At 60.9% G+C, this 20,458-nt stretch overlaps 8 protein-coding genes across 8 annotated transcripts; 6 read left to right on the top strand and 2 right to left on the bottom strand.

The window, feature by feature from the left end:
• Nucleotides 1-214: 214 nt before the first annotated feature.
• Nucleotides 215-565, top strand: PHYSODRAFT_535418 (hypothetical protein; the record flags this gene model as incomplete). The annotated part of the gene is made up of 1 exon (XM_009541391.1): nt 215-565. One exon carries the CDS (start codon nt 215-217, stop codon nt 563-565), a length of 351 nt encoding a protein of 116 aa, XP_009539686.1.
• A 551-nt stretch (nt 566-1,116) lies between these two features.
• PHYSODRAFT_535396 (hypothetical protein) lies at nt 1,117-1,467 on the bottom strand (the record flags this gene model as incomplete). The annotated part of the gene is made up of 1 exon (XM_009541392.1): nt 1,117-1,467. The coding sequence occupies one exon, from the start codon at nt 1,465-1,467 to the stop codon at nt 1,117-1,119; it is 351 nt and encodes a 116-aa protein (XP_009539687.1).
• Nucleotides 1,468-1,932: 465 nt separating this feature from the next.
• PHYSODRAFT_342924 (hypothetical protein) lies at nt 1,933-2,706 on the top strand (the record flags this gene model as incomplete). The annotated part of the gene is made up of 1 exon (XM_009541393.1): nt 1,933-2,706. The coding sequence occupies one exon, from the start codon at nt 1,933-1,935 to the stop codon at nt 2,704-2,706; it is 774 nt and encodes a 257-aa protein (XP_009539688.1).
• A 492-nt stretch (nt 2,707-3,198) lies between these two features.
• Nucleotides 3,199-5,180, top strand: PHYSODRAFT_535612 (hypothetical protein; the record flags this gene model as incomplete). The annotated part of the gene is made up of 4 exons (XM_009541394.1): nt 3,199-3,303; nt 3,383-4,073; nt 4,509-4,798; nt 4,971-5,180. The coding sequence occupies 4 exons, from the start codon at nt 3,199-3,201 to the stop codon at nt 5,178-5,180; spliced, it is 1,296 nt and encodes a 431-aa protein (XP_009539689.1).
• Nucleotides 5,181-5,540: 360 nt separating this feature from the next.
• On the top strand, nt 5,541-6,730 carry PHYSODRAFT_320265 (G protein signaling regulator; the record flags this gene model as incomplete). Its single annotated transcript, XM_009541395.1, has 3 exons — nt 5,541-5,684; nt 5,777-6,284; nt 6,363-6,730. 3 exons carry the CDS (start codon nt 5,541-5,543, stop codon nt 6,728-6,730), a joined length of 1,020 nt encoding a protein of 339 aa, XP_009539690.1.
• A 237-nt stretch (nt 6,731-6,967) lies between these two features.
• On the bottom strand, nt 6,968-7,540 carry PHYSODRAFT_249774 (hypothetical protein; the record flags this gene model as incomplete). Its single annotated transcript, XM_009541396.1, has 1 exon — nt 6,968-7,540. One exon carries the CDS (start codon nt 7,538-7,540, stop codon nt 6,968-6,970), a length of 573 nt encoding a protein of 190 aa, XP_009539691.1.
• A 1,594-nt stretch (nt 7,541-9,134) lies between these two features.
• Nucleotides 9,135-14,429, top strand: PHYSODRAFT_535371 (hypothetical protein; the record flags this gene model as incomplete). Its single annotated transcript, XM_009541397.1, has 2 exons — nt 9,135-12,637; nt 12,692-14,429. The coding sequence occupies 2 exons, from the start codon at nt 9,135-9,137 to the stop codon at nt 14,427-14,429; spliced, it is 5,241 nt and encodes a 1,746-aa protein (XP_009539692.1).
• A 1,218-nt stretch (nt 14,430-15,647) lies between these two features.
• Nucleotides 15,648-20,286, top strand: PHYSODRAFT_356229 (hypothetical protein). The gene has a single exon (XM_009541398.1). The coding sequence runs from the start codon at nt 17,227-17,229 to the stop codon at nt 18,769-18,771; it is 1,545 nt and encodes a 514-aa protein (XP_009539693.1). The 5' UTR covers nt 15,648-17,226; the 3' UTR covers nt 18,772-20,286.
• Nucleotides 20,287-20,458: the final 172 nt, after the last annotated feature.

Below are 20,458 nucleotides of genomic sequence, written 5' to 3' on the forward strand. Positions count from 1 at the left end.
TCGGTGACAAGTGGCTCAACAGGCGTGGCGTTGATGGTGGCTTGACTACATGCTGCATGTAGTCATGCATGTAACATGCATGTATCATGCTGGCTGTGTGCTGTGCCAGCGCAGGTTGATTGGGTGGTCTGGTTGAAGTTGCTTGTCCTTGGAGATTTGCATAGACGTCCAATGTCATTCATTCATTCATTCCCACTTTTGCTGCCTGGAGGTCATGACGAGCACCATCGACCCTCGCGCTTTCGCGATTGCCATCGAGCTGGCCAACCAGCTGTCAAGCGACGGCGCGTTCGTCGACGAACGCAACAGCAATCTGAGCGGCAAGCAGCACGTGTACATCCCGAGCAATGACGACATCGCGGGTGACTCGATTTTCGATGAAGGCAGTCTAGCGTTGCAGGAGCTGATCCCGGGCAGCGTCATGGACATCCTAGTGGAAGGCGCAACGACACAGACAATGAATTCGTCAGCAGTACACGGTCTGGCCCGGCACTCAAGCTGGTGGTCGCTGATTGAGCGCATAGAGGACATCACGGAGGAGGACTTGCTGGTGATGGAATGGTAGTCCCAACAAGTAGAGAATTCAATATAACAGTACATTGATGTCATAGAAGAGATAAACAAGTTCTGCCAGATCATCGTTCTATCCGTATTGCGCTCGACTGCCATCGGAGAGAATCTCCATTGATCCTCATCTCGCCTCATTTCGCTTTCTAGTCTCCATTATTGACTACCAGGCTCCTTCGTACCATTCCGGATCGTCTCGTCCTGGGCAGCTCAGCAATGACGATGACTGGGTTGTTGTCATCATACTCAATTTCCATGAAGCCCCACTTGCAGACCAGCGGTACGTTGGTACTCGCAAGCAATAGGAATCTCTTACTGCGACTCGGAATGGTGGACAGCCCACGAGGCCTCGGAGCGCATGTCACCTTCATGGCGCCACGATCTGCTAACACGAGTGTTAGCACGAGTGTTGAGGCGAGATGAGGATCAATGGAGATTCTCTCCGATGGCAGTCGAGCGCAATACGGATAGAACGATGATCTGGCAGAACTTGTTTATCTCTTCTATGACATCAATGTACTGTTATATTGAATTCTCTACTTGTTGGGACTACCATTCCATCACCAGCAAGTCCTCCTCCGTGATGTCCTCTATGCGCTCAATCAGCGACCACCAGCTTGAGTGCCGGGCCAGACCGTGTACTGCTGACGAATTCATTGTCTGTGTCGTTGCGCCTTCCACTAGGATGTCCATGACGCTGCCCGGGATCAGCTCCTGCAACGCTAGACTGCCTTCATCGAAAATCGAGTCACCCGCGATGTCGTCATTGCTCGGGATGTACACGTGCTGCTTGCCGCTCAGATTGCTGTTGCGTTCGTCGACGAACGCGCCGTCGCTTGACAGCTGGTTGGCCAGCTCGATGGCAATCGCGAAAGCGCGAGGGTCGATGGTGCTCGTCATGACCTCCAGGCAGCAAAAGTGGGAATGAATGAATGAATGACATTGGACGTCTATGCAAATCTCCAAGGACAAGCAACTTCAACCAGACCACCCAATCAACCTGCGCTGGCACAGCACACAGCCAGCATGATACATGCATGTTACATGCATGACTACATGCAGCATGTAGTCAAGCCACCATCAACGCCACGCCTGTTGAGCCACTTGTCACCGAGATCGAGATCGAGATCGACAATGGGCGCTAAGTTGGAGGCCGCTACGCGAAGTTTCTCATTTTACCGGAAACGAAGATTTCTCAGTGATACATTCCTTAGCAGCCACTAAAAAAACTGCCCGCCCATGGCGTCCTTCAAGCAATTGACCCGCTCGCCGTCGACACCAGGAGCTCATTCCAACATTCGACCGCAAACGCGCAGCAAACACACACTCAAGAGACAACTCAAAGACCCCCCCCCCCCCCCAACCATGGCCATCTCCGACAAGACCTCCGACAACAGCAAGACCCAGCAGGAGTTCACCAAGCTGCAGGATCAGCTCCGGAACGGCGCCACCGAGGCGGCCGGCTACCTCGACTCGCTCAAGAGCAAGTTCACCGACTACGACAACTCGCACAAGTCCTCCAATGAGACGGCCACGTCCTACTTCCAGGCCGCCATGGACCGCGCCAGGGAGTCCGTGGACCAGCTCAAGAGGACAGGGGAGGACATCCGCACGCAGGGCAACAACGCCTCGGACTCCGCCGTCGACTTGGCCAAGCGCTCGATGGACCAGGCCGGATCGGCCCTTGACGACCTCGGCAAGTCCGCGCAGGACTACGACCGGCGCCTGCGTGACTCCATCAACTCGAGCGTGGACGACGCCAAGGACAACGGCTCGCAGACGCTTTCGTCCTGGCAGGACTCGATCTCGTCGCTCGTCAACTCGACGCGAGAGGCCACGTTCCACGGCTTCGAGGCGCTGCAGAACCAGATCACGGCGACGCAGAAGGCCATGGCGGACCAGGCGCAGTCGGCGCAGACGGCCGCGTCGAACGCTGCCAGCGGCCTGGCCAACAAGGCCTCGGACGCGTCGGACAAGCTCAAACCCACGGACACGAAGACGAACGACCAGGACGGCCCAACGCTGATGGAGCGTGCGACGGGGGTCGTGTCCTCGTCGCTCGACTACGTGACCAGCGCGTTCCAAGGCTCGTCAGCGGAAGACGCGAACCAGAAGACGTCGGGCACCAAGAGCTCGTAGGCGTAGCAACCAGGAAGCGGTCCACCTCACTTGTACCGCGGCTTTCATTCATCAAAGCAATAAGACAAATCTACCTGCATTCCCATCAGTAACTTGTGGTAGAATTCTCATCTTCGATGGTACATGAACTGTAGCGATATCACCGTCATTCTATGCACTGGGCTTGGGCTTGCGCTTTTGGTGAAGAAAAACAGTTGAGAAAAGTCTGCAAAGCCCCTTCGCTTCGTCCCTGGAAGAGCCCTCGCGGCTGGGAGAAGCCTAACGAATGCTGGGCCCGTTGTCAGTACACGTCAAGCGTGGATGAAGTTGTCGAGTGCTCCACTCACCACCCCACTGGGACGAGGTGCATTAGCAAGAATCAACGGCAAACCGGGGAAATGTCTGCAGACCTAACGGCGCGATGGTCTGCTCCAGCAGTTTTTCATTGTGCGTTCTGCCTCTTGAGCAACACATCAACGACCAAGAAGAAGACCGAGCTACCCAACGACCCGAATGGCCGACCTGCAGAGCAAGATGGACGCCCACCAACATGACATCGACCGCGCCAAGGAGCAGATCCACGACACGACCCAGAAGGCCGACTCGTACCTGACGGATGTACGCTCCTAACCTGTTGGCATAGTGATGGAATGGTTGACTTGACTCACATATATGGATTGTCATGATGTGTACGCAGTTGACGAAGCGTGTCGAGGAGTACGAGAAGTCTCACTCGAACTTCGAGCCCGCGGGCCAATACCTCAAGTCGGCGCTGGACGCCTCGCGCTCGGCGACGCAGAAGCTGAAGACTCAGGGCCAGGACCTGTCGGAGCGATCGGTGCCGGTGGCGATCGATGGCATGAACAAGGTTCGCGAGTCGCTCGACGACCTCCAGACTCGAGCTGTGGCCTACGACGAGAAGCACGTGGGCTCGCGGGGCCAGCAGGCCGTGGACACGTTGCACCACTGGGTGAACTCGGGCCGCCAACGCGCCACAGACGCGCTGGAAACGACCAACGACCAGCTCACGAAGTTGTGTGATGCCGTCAGCAACATGGCCGGCCAGGCTGCCCACGGTGCTCAAGTGGCAGTGGGCGAAGCTGCCCGCGCTGCGGAGTTTGGTGACGAGAAGCTGGGCGTGAGCAGCAAGGCCGGCGGCGTCGTGCAGAAGGTCCGCGACTTGGACGCGCGCCTGGGCGTGTCGGCGACGGCTGCGAAGGTGGACTCGAAGGTGACCGGCGGCCTCGGATGCAAGGTGGCCGCCACCACTGTGGACATTGTGACCGAGAGCGTGACCTACATCTCGGAGACGCTGCACAACGCCAAGCTGGCGGCCCAGCAATCGAGCACGGCGCAGAGCATGGAGACGAAGGCCGCGGCAGCTACCGGTGGGGCTGCAGCGGATGCCACCACTGTGGACATTGTGACCGAGAGCGTGACCTACATCTCGGAGACGCTGCACAACGCCAAGCTGGCGGCCCAGCAATCGAGCACGGCGCAGAGCAGGAGACGAAGGCCGCGGCAGCTACCGGTGGGGCTGCAGCGGATGCCACCACTGTGGACATTGTGACCGAGAGCGTGACCTACATCTCGGAGATGCTGCACAACGCCAAGCTGGCGGCCCAGCAATCGAGCACGGCGCAGAGCAGGAGACGAAGGCCGCGGCAGCTACCGGTGGGGCTGCAGCGGATGCAAGGTGGCCGCCACCACTGTGATCATTGTGACCGAGAGCGTGACCTTCATCTCGGAGACGCTGCACAACGCCAAGCTGGCGGTCCAGCAATCGAGCACGGCGCAGAGCATGGAGACGAAGGCCGCGGCAGCTACCGGTGCGGCTGTAGCGAAGAAGAACGAGGTCCAGGAAACTTTCGCTGAAGGGTTTGAGCGTGGCCGGGAGATGGCCGGCATGGCAAAGGAGAAGACCGAAGAAAAGGCTGGCATGGCGAAGGAGAAGGCCGGGGAGGTGAAGGAAATGACTGTTGAGAAGGCCGACCAGACCAAGGAGATGGCAAAGGAGAATTCCAGCATGGCAAAGGAAAAAGCTGGTGAGATGAAGGATACGGCAGCGGAGAAGGCTGGTCAAGCGAAGGAGATGACCAAGGACAAGGCTGGTGTGGCCAAGGAGAAGGCAGGTGAGGCCACCGAGACGACGAAGGCGAAGGCTGGCGAGGCCAAGGACAAGACCGCCGAAACTGCGGGCCAAGCGAATGGTATGGCGAAGGATAAAGCTGGTCAAGCAGGAGAAGGCTGGTGAAGCTGCAGGCAAGGCAGGTGAAACGAAGGAGCAGTCGAAAGGGGTTGTCGGCCAAGCTGTGGACAAGGCTGGCGAGGTGAAGGACGAGGCGAAGGAGCAGCTCGGGTCCGCTGCAGACTGCGAAAGGGGCGGGCACCCGAGTGGAAGCGAAGATGACCAAGCCCAAGGAGCCGACTACGACCCAGGAGCCGGGCCACGCGTCTTACCGAGTACCCTCGAAATAAACTTCATCAGAGGTTAATAATGCTTGGGCCGAACAGCTCCTCAATGCTTGGGCCGAACAGCTCTGGGGCAAGAGGGCTTTCCTCTCGTCCTTGCTAGCTTTCAGCTAAATCGGTCGACGCTGGGATGCTGCTACCATAGTGCTCCAATTTACTCAGGCAGAGAGGGAGGGAGGCATACCCGCTGTCTATCGATAGAGCCCGAAAATAACTCGGTTCAAGTGTGTTCTGCCTTGTCGCCACTCCTGCTTCTCTGTCTGCCTGCGTCAGTTGCAGCGCCACTTGCTGGAAGGCACACCCGCGTCTCTCTCTCGTACCGACGTCGCCACTCAGTCAAGCCTAAGAGACCACCCTCACGGTCGAATTTAGAGTAGCAAACCATGGCGAAGAAGGGCGGCAATGAGATCGAGACGCTTGTGAAGGTGCTGGAGAAGGGCAACAAGGACAAGCGCGACATTGTCATCGACGACATCATCTCGAACCCCATCTCCTGTGGCTACCTGCTCGACTTTTGCCAGAAACAAGTAGGTCCGCTTGATAATGCTGCTACTAAGTTGGTGACACTTGAGCTCTGACGTTGACGATTGCCCCCCCCCCCCCCCCGCCCTTTGTGTAGTATTGCGCCGAGAACCTCAACTTCTTCATGGCCGTGGACAAGTTCAAGGACGAGTGCGGCCTGCTCGACTTCCGCGACCCGGAGTCCGTGCAGTCGTGCAGGGAGATGGCCGACCAAATCTGGGCCGACTACCTGTCGCTCAACTCGCCCAACGAGGTGAGTCTGCCCTCAGACGACCGCGAACATACCAAGGAGCGCATGAAGCGGCCGGGAGAATTCCGCGGCAAACTCTTCGACGTGGCCATGCAGGATGCTATCAAGACGCTACAGAAGGACACGCTCATGCGCTTCCTCAAGGCGCAGCAGTACACCGAAATGGCCGCCAAGGTCACGGCCGTGCACGAGATGATCGTCAAGAAGGTGTTCGACTCGGACAACTCGTACCAGATCGACATGCCCACCACAACGACGCTCACGGACGAGAAGATCGCTAAGGGGGGCTTCTCTCTGGACGACATCCTAGGCGACAAGATCCTCTTCCGAGAAATGCTCGACTACCTAGAGAAGAGTACGTTGCTAGCTGGATAGACTATCTACCCATGGCCCGAGTGCCGGTGACTGACGGTTCTCGTGTTGTTTACGACAGAATTCAAGGCCGAAAACCTCAAGTGCGCGCGCCAGATCCGGCGGTTCGAGGAGATGGCGCTGCAGATGAAGGCCGACGACCTCAAGGACTTCGCCTGGAACCTGTATCTCTACTTCATCGCGCCCGGGTCCCCCTACGAGGTGTCGTGCACCAACCTGGACCGGAAATCTGTACAGTTGCGTCTGGGCTGCCCCATGAAGGCCATGTTCGAGCCCATCAAGGAGAACACGATGCTCGTGCTCAAGCAAGACCACAAGGCCTTCCTGCAACAGCTGCAGCCCAAGACGCTCAAGGAGCGGCTCAAGGCCGAGAAGGCCGGCAACGCGCCCCAGAAGACAGGCTTCCTCTCCAAGTTTAAAGTATTCTAAGTCACCACGCAGTGGCAGCAGCAGGAGTAGAGTGACACATTATGGCCATAAGCTAGCGCCGCCAGCATAATATATGCACAAGCTTAAACCGTTCTATTACCTCCGGCGCGTCTTGCACCAGCGTTGGCGTTTTATCTCTCTCGCGCTCCGGCGGCGGCGACGGCGTCTAAAATACAGTCTGCAGGTGGCCACGACTCCCTGGGCCACCTCACTTCACCCCTTTACTTCTCTTTCCTCTCACTGCCGCTGGGCCGCCGCGGCCAGCAGCTTATCCTCGTCGATGGCGACGGCCGCCATCTCCATCTCCACGTCCTCCATCAGCGCGTTCACGTGCGCGTCGTCCATGGCCACGTGGCCCTCGTCGGGCGCAGTGTAGAAGTGGTTCTGCACGGCCTCGTCGTGCTCCTCCTCTTCGTAATATTCCTCTCCATCTTCACCCTCCTCGTACTCTTCTCCCTCCTCTTCGTCGTCGTCCTCCAGGTCGGCGTCCAGCTGCGCGACGGTGCGCACCACGGGGCCGCTGTTGAGCGCCGCCTGCGTCACGTCCACGGCCGCCACAATCTCGTCGTCCTCGTCGTCGTACACGAAGCGCGTGTGCTTGCCCTGGAAGACCGGCAGCCCCTTGGCCACGTTCTCCTCATCCTGGAAGAACTCGGAGCGCGCGCCGAGCTCCGGCTGCGCGCGCACGGCCGCGTTCAGGCGCTCCACCTCCTGCGTCGTGAACTCCACGGCCTGGCGCTCGTACTCGGCGGCCGAGATCTGCTGCGCGAAGTGCGCGGGCGCGTCCTCCATGGCGTGGTCCGAGTCCATTGTAGCAAGCCGATTGAGCAATGGAGCTCTTCGGGATCGCGGACGACTGGTGGCGGCGATACGAAAACGTGCACGCCTATAAGCTACAACGTTTGCCCAAATGACACCTGATCAAGAGGCTAACGTCCGACAAAGTACGGTAATAATGACATTTCGTGCGTGCTCACGTTATGGCAGAGCATCTGCTCCAGTCGCAGCACGTACATGTACGTCAGTCAGTCACTAAGTGCGTGTCAATAGTAGCAGGAAGCTAGCAAGCAGACGGAGACCATGGCGGCGGGCGCGTACGACCGGCGCGGCAGCAGCATCGCGACGCAGGTGGACGCGGCCATCGAGCGCGTGGTGCAGCAGTTCGAGAGCGAGGACCTGGCGCTGCGGCTGGACGTGCTGCGGGCACTGAGCGCCCAGGCGCGGCTGGCCTTCGAGACGACGCGCGTGCGCGAGCGGCTGGCGCAGCACCCCGTGTCGTCCGACCTGATCCAGGGCGTCACCAGCCAGAGCCCCGTGTACAAGGCGCTGGCCGAGCGGCTCACGGTGGACAGCTGCAGCTGCGACTACGACGCGCGGCGGAACGTGCTCATGACGACGGACGTGCGCTGGACGCACGCGCCCGCGAGCGCCAAGAAGGCGACCAAGAAGCGCAAGAAGGCGGCCGCTGCGGCCAAGTCGGCGGACAAGGGAGCTATGATCACCAAGTACAGGTTCGAGAGGGCGAGGCAGCAGAAGGAGACGGCCGAAGACGCGGAAGAGGAGCAGCAGGAGGAGCAGGAGGAGCAGGAAGAGGAGAACGATGATAGAGAGCAGGAGGAGGAGACGCTCATCAAGTTCACGGTCGTTGTGGCCTTCGGAGACGACGACGCGACCCCGAGAGAGCTGCTGCACTACGAACTGGCCTGCGAGCACCCGTACCCGAAGAGCTACTACGAGGACCAGCAGCAGCTGCCATCGGATGACGAAGAGGAAGAGAAGAAGGAGGAGAAAGAAGAAGAGCAAGAAGAGGAGGGGGAAGAGAAATCGTTTGGCGAGGAGATCCGAGGCTTCCGCTTTGACAACGAGGTGCTTGCCGACGTGGGCGCGTGGATGGGCGCGGACGAGGAGGAGCTGGACCCCGTGGACGTCGTGGGCTTCTTCATGGCGCTGCCAGTGCACGAGGACGAGTGGCTCGTGGACGAGCGCGTGTGCGAAATTCTGTTCCAGGGCGGAATGGGAGGCGGTGACAGCGATGAGGAGGATGGAGGTAGCGAGCAGGGCGAGGAGGACGCAGGCGGCAACGAGTCGGAGCCTGCAGAGGAGGAAAACGACGAGGACTGAGCTGCCCTAGGTCGGACAGTAGCGGCGTAAATATATCTACTCTAGAGCACTGAGACTGGATTGACGAGACTGGAGCTCGGTACATGTGAGCGTGAGCATGAAGCTTGAGCACTTGAAGTTTTCGGGGAGGCTATTTTCAAGGTGCGAGGGGATCTCATGCGAGTAGTTTCGCTTAATCCCAGCCCTCTCCTGCCTGTGTATGTGAGCCTGCAGGTATCACAGTTGGTTCTGTCGCGCTGCAGCGTGTCGGTGTGCTTGTTCATCTGTAGCTCTGCAGGCGTAAATGGCGGCGGGCAAGCACTTGAGTGAGAGACCCCCTTCGTCTACGCGCGATGACTGCATCGACGATCTGTACGAGAACAATGCGTTCGGTGACGAGGACCGCGAACTTGAGGTGGCTTCGGCCAAGGCCGAAAGCAAGACAAAGAGGAGTGCAGCGGAGCCCCAGGAGTCCAAGGGTGCAGACAGCAAGTCGCAGGGCAACAAGGTGCAGTTCGACGTGTGGGTGGCCCGCAAGGACAAATACGAGCGCATGGCTCGGGCGTTGGCGCAGCTGGACCCGGCCCGCGCTGGTAGCGAGGAATCCTGGCTCGAAGTCGCGGTGGCGCTCGCAGCGACAGACTGCCAGCTGAAGACGGGTAAAACATCGGCGTGCGACTGCCCAGGAGTGTGCCGTGAGCCGGAGCATTCAGTGGTGAGGCAGCGCACTCGCTGCCAGTGTCCAGCACGAAAGTGTTCTCTGTGCAGACGCTGTGTCGGAACGACTCCGGGCGCGATCTCCCCCAAGATGATCGCAGCGCTGGAACCGTACGAAGGCGTCACAAGCGATCCCTCTGACAGCACGAAGTCCATGCTGAATCTAGCAGGCGTGCTAGCTCGCAGCGGTGAGGGCCACGTGCTGAGTCTGGAGGACGGCACGAGTATCCGCATCACCACCGCAGCGTTCCGGATAGCTCAGACTGTCTTGGCGCAGTGCAGCATCCTGGAGTCACCCGAAGGCGTCAAGCTGCAACGGCCGTGCTCGTGTCCTGTGCGCTCGCTGGGCGATCTCTGGGTCAAATGGACCACGAAGAACCACACGTTCTCGCGCGTGCCGCTGAGCGAGGACGAGGCGCGGCAGTTCTCAGCAGGAACTCGGCAGATGATGGACCAAGACAAGAACGAAGACGGCAACACGGTCTACTATATGACGCTCAAGTGGCACGCGGCGGCCAAGCCCCAGAAGGGCGACACGGCCAAGATCGCAGCACGTCGAGCGCTCACAGCGGACCAGAAGAAGCAGAATGCCTTCTTCCTTGGTCTGTGCAAGAAGTACTGGCAGAAGGCCCAGCTCCGCGTGGCGGAATATCTCCAGAAGACGCTGGCGGCGGCTGCAGACAGCGCTCAGAGCTCGGGCAAAAGTACGGCCGACGTGGAGATGCAGGCATTGAATCGTCTGGGCGTGCGACGCATGCTGCAGTGGCTGGAGGAAGATGCCGAGGCGGTGGAGAATGCTCGTCAGGAGGAGGCCCGTGAGAAGGCCGAGGGCGGAATCGTGGCGCACAACGCGTGGGTCCGTCGTAAAGACCGCCTGCGCATTCGGATGCCGACTCCGGAGACGACCGACGGAGCAAGAAGACCTGCTCGACATGCTCCACCGCCTCGGTTTGACTTCTCAATGGGGTCCGGTGTCGTCCGGCATAAGCAGCCCTGCCGCCCTCCAAGCTCCACGGCAGAACTCATGCGCAACAGCGGTCTCAAGTACGTGCACGCCATGAGCGAGGGCTTCCAGGGTCGCGGCGGTGATCTCGAGAAAAGCAAGCAGCTGCTCGTTCAACAGGGCCACGTGCTGCGCGACAACTTCGACCAGGACGGCGGTGGCGACGACGACGACCCCGACTCGAACCCGTTCTCCAAGGATCGATACCTCTTTGAGCGCCGTAACAACCCGGCACTGCGTGGCAAGCTCGAGGGCGATCGACGTCGACGAGAGCAGAGTCGAGAGAGCTACGCTGCGTGGGTCGCGCACAAGGCGATGCGAGATAAGGCGGCCAAGTTCCTGGAGCACCTGCCACCGCCGAGGGACGGAGAAGAGGGCGACCCAGTTATCGACAACAACGCGAGCTACGAAGACGACTTCGACGATTCAGGGCGAGGGCCCGCGACGCCGGCAGCCGTGAGGTGGGAAGAGGTCGGCAAAGCGCTCAAAGCGGTCGATCGCACGCTGTTGGACGCGTGGGTGCGTTGGAGTCGCGGGTTCCGCAGTGCCGGTCGATGCCGCGCACTCTGGGAGAGCTTCGCCCCCGTAAGTTGTGACGTTCACTGCGCGTCGTCGCCATTGCGTGACGTTTTCCTCAAGCTGCTTCATCGTCCGTCGGGCGTCAACTACAAGCAGGCGTGCGTTGAGCTTTGCACGCGGAAGCACAAACAGGCACTGGCCCGTGGCGATGCCGTCGACGAGAACGGGGAAGAGCTGGACGAGGACCTGGAAGAAGCCAAGCTCATAGCGCGATACGGCTTTGTGACGGGTCGTGAGCTGGCAACGCTGCTGCGAGGTCTCGGGCTTGTGTTGCAGCCCGAAGAAACTCAGCGACTGGTTGAGTTCTTTGCCGACCCCGAAGAGGCCCAAGGTGATAGCGGAGCAGTTCGTCTCAAACTTGAGGCGTTCTTGGCTGTGGTCGGTGACGAGCGTCGCGCGTCGTGCCGTGGCGACACGGATCAGTTGCTGAGCTCCGTGTGCATGTGGGAGACCGTGTGTCATGAATGTGGAATGCTGAACGCCTTTCAGCTGGTGCTGGGCACCGAGGGCTCCAGTCGTCGACGTCGAGCCGAGTTGCCCGGCCACGTGTGCAGACGCGAACAGTATGGCGGCAGATTCTCGTGCACTCCTGAAAGCGACATGATCGCGGTGCGGCGTGTAGCTCCGCGCCACTGCACCTTCGCTCAATGGGACGACACTCAAGCCTCTCCGTTCCTGAAGAAGTTAGAGCTGTGGTCGGCCGTGCCCCGCGAGCAGCACGTACTGCGTGAACTCGTGACATCTGGAAAGCCCCCAAGTATCCCCGTTCTGGAACGAGACGACAGCGAAGACACGCTGGACTTGACGACAATGCTGCGTCTCACGTGGAAGATGCCTCAAGGGGGAGGGGGTGGTGGAGCCCCCGTGTTCTACCAGCTCGAGACTGCAGGCGCAGAGGGGTCCGCGAGCTTCCGCGTCAGCGCCTACCACGAGATCTGCCGTGACCCGAAGGACTTCTCCGACAACGACGGAGTTCCTCGCGGCGCCTTCACAGTGACAGGCTTGTCCCCGAACACCAAGTACGCTTTCCGCGTCCGCGCGCTCAATGGCTTTGGCGCCGGCTCCTACGCTTTCTCGTACTTCATGACGGCCCCAGCAAGACCCGCCGAGCCACTGGCCATAGTCATTGCCCCCCACAGCGTGAAACTCGCGTGGGAAAGCTCGTCGTACTACACGCGGCGACTGCGAGAGCTGGAGGAGGTCTTCAAAGAGGCCGACGCCGATGGCAACGGCCGAATCTCGCGCGACGAGTTCATGGAGGAGATCGAGCGCCGCAAGCCGAAACTCGTTGCGTTCCTCCAACAAACGACATCGGTCGACAACGGCGCGGCACAGGGAGCTCCTCCACTGAGCGTGTTCGACGCCATCGAGACTGACGATAACGAGAGCATATCGTGGGAGGAATTCCTGCGCTTCTTCCATGGCGTCTTGGATCAGTCCGATACTGCGTCTCGGAGCTCTCTGGGCTCGAAAGGTTCTGCCAGGTCGTCACAGAGTTCGCGTCGATCGTTGAGCGGCTCGGCGTCTTCCCGGTCGCTCCAGAAGTCTGGCAAACGAACCAGCAAGGCCAGCGCCTCCGCTGCGACGTGTCGATACATCCTCAAGCAGTGCTCGAACGAGTCTGCGGGCGAATACGTCGAGATCTACCGCGGAGCAGCACCAAAGTTCGAGGTGCTTGGGCTCCACAGCAGCAGCACGTACCAGTTCCGAGTGCAGGCGGTGAACGCTGAGGGCCGGGCCAGTCTTCATAGCGAGCCGGTGGTGGTAAACACTCTCCTACCCACGCCTGCCCCGCCGACTGTCAACTCGAGTGCGCTTGAGCCAGCGGTGCAGAGTGGACTTGTGCAGCTTCGGTGGGCAGTAGCCAACGCTCGCCCCAGTCTCTCACCTGCAGCTTTGCGCGCCCCCAACGGCGCCGACGATCAAGTGTCCCGGTTGTTGAAGGAGTGGGCGCAGGAGACGAGTCTCGACGACGGAGCGGTGGACTACAAGGCGCGATTCGATCGCTACGATGTCGACGGCAGCGGCTATCTCGAGCTGCCCGAGTTCCAGACGCTGCTCAGCGAACTGGGACTGCCCCCGACGCCCGAGCGACTCGCTTCATACCTCGCAGCCTTCGACCTCGACTCGGACGGCAAGATATCGTACCCCGAGTTCGCGCGCTGGTGGACGCAGCCAGATGTGCACTACGTCTTGAAGCGGGACTCTGGATGTCGGGAAGGCCAAGACGACGACATGCAGACGCCAGGCTCGTCGAAAGCTGACGAGATGAAACTCGTTTGTTACCGCGGTGCCGAGGCTACTGCAATTGTGAGCGGCCTGGAGCCGAACACTCGCTACCGCTTCCGTCTTCGAGTCGTGGGCGCCCACGCGTCGAGTGCTCTAAGCGATGCCCTGACGATTTGCTCAGCGCCCAGCGCGCCCACGTGCGTCGGACGAGTGGATGTGGGCCACGACAGTGCACTGGTTCGCTGGCATCCGGGTCCTGGAGGTGCAGCGAAGTACGCGGTCGACTGCAAGCGCATTGAGACGTTGACACCGAGGGCTTCCAGCTCCAACGACGGCCCCACCGAATGGCGACGGGTGTACGAAGGCCGTGAGCCGCTCGCGTACATCCGCGACCTCCAGCCCGAGACGGTCTATCGCCTTCGCGTGTTCGCACTCAACAGCGACGGAATCGCCAGCGCGCAGTCGACGGTCTCGCAGCTGTGCACGACCAGCAAAGAAGTCTCTCAACGTCGCTCTCGACTGGCCAGACGCCCCGCGGGTGCTGTCGACTACTTCACCATTGAATGCGGACCGGAAGAGGGAGACTTGGTACTTGGGGACACCGTCCTCTTCTGTGAACGTCTCATGCGCCGCACCACGGACGTCGATCGGTTCTCGAGACCAAGTTCAGGCTTAGCGCAGTCCTCAGTGTACTCCGTTACCAGCTCCACTGGAGGCGCAGAGGCTGTCGGCGAGCGCACGGTTGCAGCGAAGGTTGTCGGGGTGTCTCGTCACCCTCGTCACGGAAACGTTCTAGCTCTCACGGTGGTCTGGTGCACCGTTCAGCTGTACAACGTCGAGTCTTCGGCGACGGCTTCAAGGCGCGGCGGGACGAGCATTAGCGGGAAGAAGCGAACAACTTCCATCCACACGTCCAGTCGAGAGCTCTCTGCGATGGCCAGCGTCGATGGATACTCGCTTGCCACGGATCTCAAAATCTCTCGGCCCGAGCGAAATCTCTATCGCTTCGACACGTTCCGCGCGGAGTGGGAAGATGAAGCTGCTCGCTATGCTAGCACATGGGATAAATAAGTAGATGCAGAACTAACAGCGCTGCAGTTCAACAGTGTAAGAGAGCAAAGACAAATGGCAAAAAAGTATCTACTTACGTGGGATGTGTGCTGGTGTGCTGTTTACTTGGTGATCTTGATGTCGCGAATGAGCTCGCACAGCTCGTCGTTGACGTAACGCGGGGCGTTTTGGGCCTTGCCACGTCGACGACCCTGGTCGTGCAGCAGCTGCAAGAGCGACTTGGCGTCAGGCTCCATCGCGTCGGCCTTGCGGATGAAAACAACGCTGTTAACATCCTGCTCGCTGGGCTTCAGAGCAAGCACCGCACGCGAGCCGGAGAACACACGCTGCAGTCGTGCGATGATGTCCTTGTACAGTCCACTGTCGCGGCATGAAACGTTGATGAGCAAGACACCGCGAGGGGCCAGCAGACTGTGAACGTGGGCCAGGAAGGCGTCCTCCACGAAGCTCACAGGCGGACAGCTCATGCCCACATCGCGCTGCTTCGCGTCCACATCCACAATGATCGAGTCGAAGCTGGGCTCCTCAGACGCAGTGGACTGCTCCGCCACGTACTTCAGAGCGTCAGCAACCACCACGCGCATGCGGTCGTCCTGGCGGAAACCGAAGTACTGCTCGGCCACCGTCACGATCGTCGGGTCCAGCTCGCACGCCGTCACATCCATACCAGGCACGTTATCGTGAAGGTACTGCGCAAGGCAACCACCGCCAAGACCAAGCACCAGCGTGCGGTGAGCGGCATCCGGTGCCGTTCTGGAAGACAGCGAGGCCGCATGCAGTGCTGCGACCATGCCCTTGTGGTAATCGAACGCCAGGTAGGACGTGTCCACGCCCGCCTGCTTCGCCTGCGCCTTCTTTTTCTTCTTCTGGTTCTTCTTCTTGTTCTTTTTCTTCTTCTTGGCGGCAGCGGCAGCCTCCTCAGGCGTCATGTCCGAGGTCTCATCAGCCGCAGGAGCCTCCACCGGCGTAGCAGGGGTAGCAGCAGGAGCTGGAGCAGCGTTTCCACGGGCCTGCAGCTTCACCTCACTCTGGATAACGTTCGTGTTGCTCAGGAACACAAGGCGGCGAAGCTTGTCCTCGTCCTCCTGCACCTCCTCCACGAAGAAAGCCCCGCTGAGCGGCGACGTGCCCTGGTGCACAATGTTGCGCGCGCCGAGACCCTCCTCCACCGTCAGGTACGGGATTTTCTCATCCGAGCCGAGTGTGTCGGGCGCCAGCTCCATGACCTTCGCGTTGAGCTCCTCCTGGACCTTGGCCGTGCTCTCGAAGGCGTGGCCACCACGGCCCAGCGCAACGAGAATGAGACGACTGAATCCGGCACCGGCCGCCAGCTCGTTAGTTCCCTCCTCGGTCGAGAACATCCACTCGTGCTCGCGGCCCTGCGGGATGAGGAACACGGCGCAGCTGCCGTTGGGGCCACGCATGCTGGTGTCCACCAGGCGCAGCGTGAAGCGCGGGTTCACCTGGCCGCCCGCGCCGCCGCTCTGGCCCACGCCCTTGGTCGCGTCCTTCTCGTCGTTGGCGATGAGCTCGATGACCTCCTGGCGTCCGACCTTCAGCTGGCGCAGCGCGGCCTGCGTCATGGCGAACCACTGCGTGGCCTCCACCTCGTGGGTCAGCCAGCGCTGGCGGGCCTCGCCCACGTCGCTCACGAACTGCTTGCCGTTGTACTGCGCCTTCTTGGCGGCCTTGTTGTCCGTCTTGGGGCACTTCGTGGCCGCGACCAGGAAGGGCGCGAAGGGCTTGCGCGCCTCTCGGGGCAGCTCCTGCACGCCCACACCCCAGCTCGTGGGCTCCATTTCGGCCGCGTCCTTGGCGCTGAAGAAGCCCAGCAGGTGCTGCAGGATGAAGTCCTGCGCCATGGTCACGCAGCAGTAGCGGCCGCCGGGCGCCAGCACGCGGCGCACCTCGCGCAGCATGCGCGTGGCGTCCTGCTTGATCTCGGGCGTGTCCTCGGCCATGAGCGCGTCCAGCGCGCCCTTGTCCATGACCAGGTCGAAGCTGGCGTCGACCAGCGAGGCCATGGCCGTCATGTCCATGACCTCCCAGCGCAGCGCCGGGTGCTTGCGCCGCATCTCGTCGATCACGCGCTCGCTGAAGTCGACGCTCAGCAGGTCCGAGAAGCCGTCGGCCGCCAGCTCCGCGCTCAGCGCCGAGTTGCCGCAGCCCACGACCAGCACGCGCACCTTGGCCTTGAGGCGGCGCAGCAGCGACGAGGGCGCGTCATCAGGCAGCCCCAGCAGCGCCTGCAGCCCGGGCCGCAGCGAGCTGTAGTCGCCGTACCACTCGAAGGCCTTCTCGCCGCGCTTCTGGAAGAACTGGTCCCAGTACTCCTGCTTGCGGAAGTCCTCCGCGCGGCGCGGCAGCAGCTCGTGGGGTTGGCCTTGGCCCGTCATGGTCTCTTTGGCTAATGGGAAGCAGAGCCAATCACAGCCGCAGATGGGTACACCTGATTAAACCGATTTGGCTGCGGGCTCACCATGATACACGGGGGCGTGACATCATACAGGCGGCCAGTCATTTTCGACCAGGAGCTTCGAGGCAAAGGACGATGGACGGCAGCAACCCCCGTACGTAGCGCTAGATCTAGGCTTGATGCACCCCCTTCCCTGCCTGTGCGTGTGTGTGTATACTAAATACCGACCTCTCCACTCGCGGCCATGCAGCCAAGAAGACGACGCTGAGCGCCTCGGCCAAGGAGTTCTCCTTCAACCCTGGCGCCACGACGTGGACGCCGCCCGCGTCCTTCGTCCCGCCGCCCCCGGCGCCCGCCCCGGCCCGCGCCTTCGACGTGGCCATGCCCGTCCCCAAGAAGGGCGGCGCTGCTGTGCTGGGAGCCAAGCCCACTGCTGCCCCCGCCCCGCCTGCCCCTGCTGCGCCTGCCGCCCCTGTTGCGCCCGCTGAGCCGGTCGCCAAGCTGGAGGAGAAGGTGGAGAAGCTGGCCGTGGAGGAGAAGAAGGTCGAGGAGAAGAAGGCCGAGGAGCCCAAGGCCGAGGAAGAGGCTGAGGAGGACACGTTCGAGGAGGAGGCCGAGGTCGGCGACGAGGACCCGCGCGAGCACCTGAACGTCGTGCTCATTGGCCACGTCGACGCCGGCAAGTCGACGCTGTCGGGTAACCTGCTGTACCTGATGGACATGGTGGACAAGCGCACGATCGAGCGCTACGAGCGCGAGGCGAAGCAGCGCAACCGCGACAGTTGGTTCCTGGCCTACATCATGGACACGGGCGAGGAGGAGCGCGCCAAGGGTAAGACGGTGGAGGTCGGACGCGCCCACTTCGAGACGGAGACCCGCCGTTTCACGATTCTGGACGCCCCCGGTCACAAGAACTACGTGCCCAACATGATCCAGGGCGCGTCGCAGGCCGACGTGGGTATCCTCGTGATTTCGGCCCGTAAGGGCGAGTTCGAGACTGGTTTCGAGCGTGGTGGACAGACCCGTGAGCACGCTATGCTGGCCAAGACTCTGGGCATCAACAAGCTCATTGTGGTTATCAACAAGATGGACGAGTGCAGCTGGGGCCAGGAGCGTTACGACGAGTGCGTGAACAAGCTCCGTCCGTTCCTGCGCATGTGCGGTTTCGCTGTCAAGCGTGACGTGGCTTTCATCCCCGTGTCTGGCCTGCAGGGCGACAACGTCAAGGTGCGTGTGGACAAGTCCAAGGCTCCGTGGTACGAGGGTGAGTCGCTGATTGACCACATGGACACCATGCACATCGCCAACCGTAACCCGGACGGACCTACGCGTGTGCCGATCCTGGACCGTTACGCCGACCGCGGCACCATCGCTCTGGGCAAGGTGGAGTCTGGTATCCTGAAGACTGGCCAGAAAGTTCTTCTGATGCCCACGAACGCCACGGCCATCGTGAACCAGGTGTACATTAACGAGCTGCCCGTGCGCACAGCCAAGCCCGGTGAGAATGTGACGATCCGTCTCTCCTGCGGCCTTGACGAAGTCCAGAAGGGCTTCGTGCTCTGCGGCACCAAGGAGGAGACCCCTCCTCGTGCCATCCACGCCTTCGCTGCTCAGATCGCTCTCGTGGACACCCTGGAGCACCGCCCGCTGCTGACGGCCGGCTACAAGTGCATCCTCCACATCCACACCGTGGCCCAGGAGTGCGTCGTCGCGAAGCTGCTTCGCCCCATCGACCCGAAGACGGGCAAGCCGGTGAAGAAGCACGTGACCTTCATTAAGCAGGGCCAGTCGGTCGTGTGCCGGATTGAGGTGGAGCAGAGCATCACGGTCGAGACGTTCGCCAACATGCCTCAGCTGGGCCGTCTGACTCTTCGTGACGAGGGTAAGACGATCGCTATCGGTAAGGTGCTGGCGCTTGAGAAGTAAGAAGTAGCTCGGATTTGGGAGCGCACGAGGCAACTATCGTGGAGATGAAGAGGCAGGTGGCCTGGAGAGAGTATTGGCAGTACTTGTTGGACAGGATAGACAGGAGTGAGCTCCGTAGCCACTTGGACAGGCAAGCTCCAGGTTGGCTGTCAACAAGGTCACTTTAGGTACCATAGTAACGGAGCGCTTGCAATGCACAGTCCATGTTTTCACTTTTAGCACCTGTGTTGCTGTCCCTGTAAGGTGGACAGCTTGGAAATAGAATGGGATCTGTCCATTGCAGACCCTCGAAGTGGACACTGAGTCCGATGCCCCATCGGCAACCTCAATTATTCACTAAGCTGGAGAAGGTTGAGAGGCGTAGGTCAGTGACTCGGAACGTTTGTATCGTGCCGCGTGCTCGTTGTGCGTCTTCAAAGGTCATTTGATTTACTGCTTCTCTAGGCCCCAGCGGAGGCAGCAACCGCGCCGGACATCTGTTCCCGCGCGATAGCGAAGATCGCGACCAGCGAGGACAACTGCAGTTCCTCCGTCGTGCCGTTCGACAGGCGGTGCTCGAGTTTGGCCAGCTCGTCGTATAAATACATGCGGCACCGCGGCGGCAGCTCCAGCTCCGTGGTGTAGCGGTAAACGTCCTGCAGGATGTCGCTGGTAGCGTAGCCCTTGAGCTTCTGCATCTCGGCGCACTTGCGCACGGCCGTCGAGAAGGTCTCGTTGAAGAGCCACTGGGTCACCGACTCGATGTCCTTCGGCAGCGGGTTGCCCGTGCACAGGTACACGTTGGCCTCATTGACGACGTCGTGGGCCATGGACGTCGCCTGCAGGATGTTGAGGATGCGGCGCATGTCCCCCTGGCCGAGGCACAGAATGGCCTTGAAGCCGTCCTCCGTCATGTTGAGCCTGGCAGCAGCAGAACAGCAACAACAGGTTAGATAAAACGCTACCTACCACTATGCACAGTATTGCAGCGCCGCAGCGTACTTTTCCAGCTGCGCGATGTGCTTGACGCGGCCGCTGACTTGGCTCTCGTCCAGCGGCGCGAAGCGGAAGCGCGTGCAGCGCGACTGCAGCGCCGGGATGATCTTGCTCACGTAGTTGCAGATGAGGCAGAAGCGCGCGTTCTTCGTGTACTTTTCGATGACGCGGCGCAGCGAGAACTGCGCGTCGTTGGTCATCGAGTCGGCCTCGTCCAGGATGATGAGCTTAACGCCCTGGCTGAAGAGCTTCTTGGTGCCCGCGAACTCCTTGATCTGGTTGCGCACCACGTCGATGCCGCGGTCGTCCGACGCGTTGAGCTCCAGCACCATGGAGCCGTAGTTCTTGCCGTACAGCCGCCGCGCCGCCGCGATGATCATGGACGTCTTGCCCGTGCCCGGGGGCCCGTAGAACAGCAGGTGCGGCAGCTTCTGCGCGTCGATGAGGCGGTTGAGCGTCGAGATGATCTCCTGGTGCGCGATCAGGTCGTCCAGCGACGACGGGCGGTACTTCTCCACCCACGGCCACGACTCGGTCGACCGGTTGCGGCTAGAGATGCCCTCGAACGCCGGCAGCGCCGCCACGTCCTCGTCCGCCGACTTCATCTCCACGTCCGCCATGGCTGCTGTATTGTGGTGCTTTGGATATGAGCGGTTGGCGTTTGGCGCGGAGAGCGGCCATTGGCGGAAATGGCCGGCCAATTTGTACTGAC

Source organism: Phytophthora sojae, assembly GCF_000149755.1.
Source record: "Phytophthora sojae unplaced genomic scaffold PHYSOscaffold_23, whole genome shotgun sequence".
Classification (NCBI taxonomy): domain Eukaryota; phylum Oomycota; class Peronosporomycetes; order Peronosporales; family Peronosporaceae; genus Phytophthora; species Phytophthora sojae.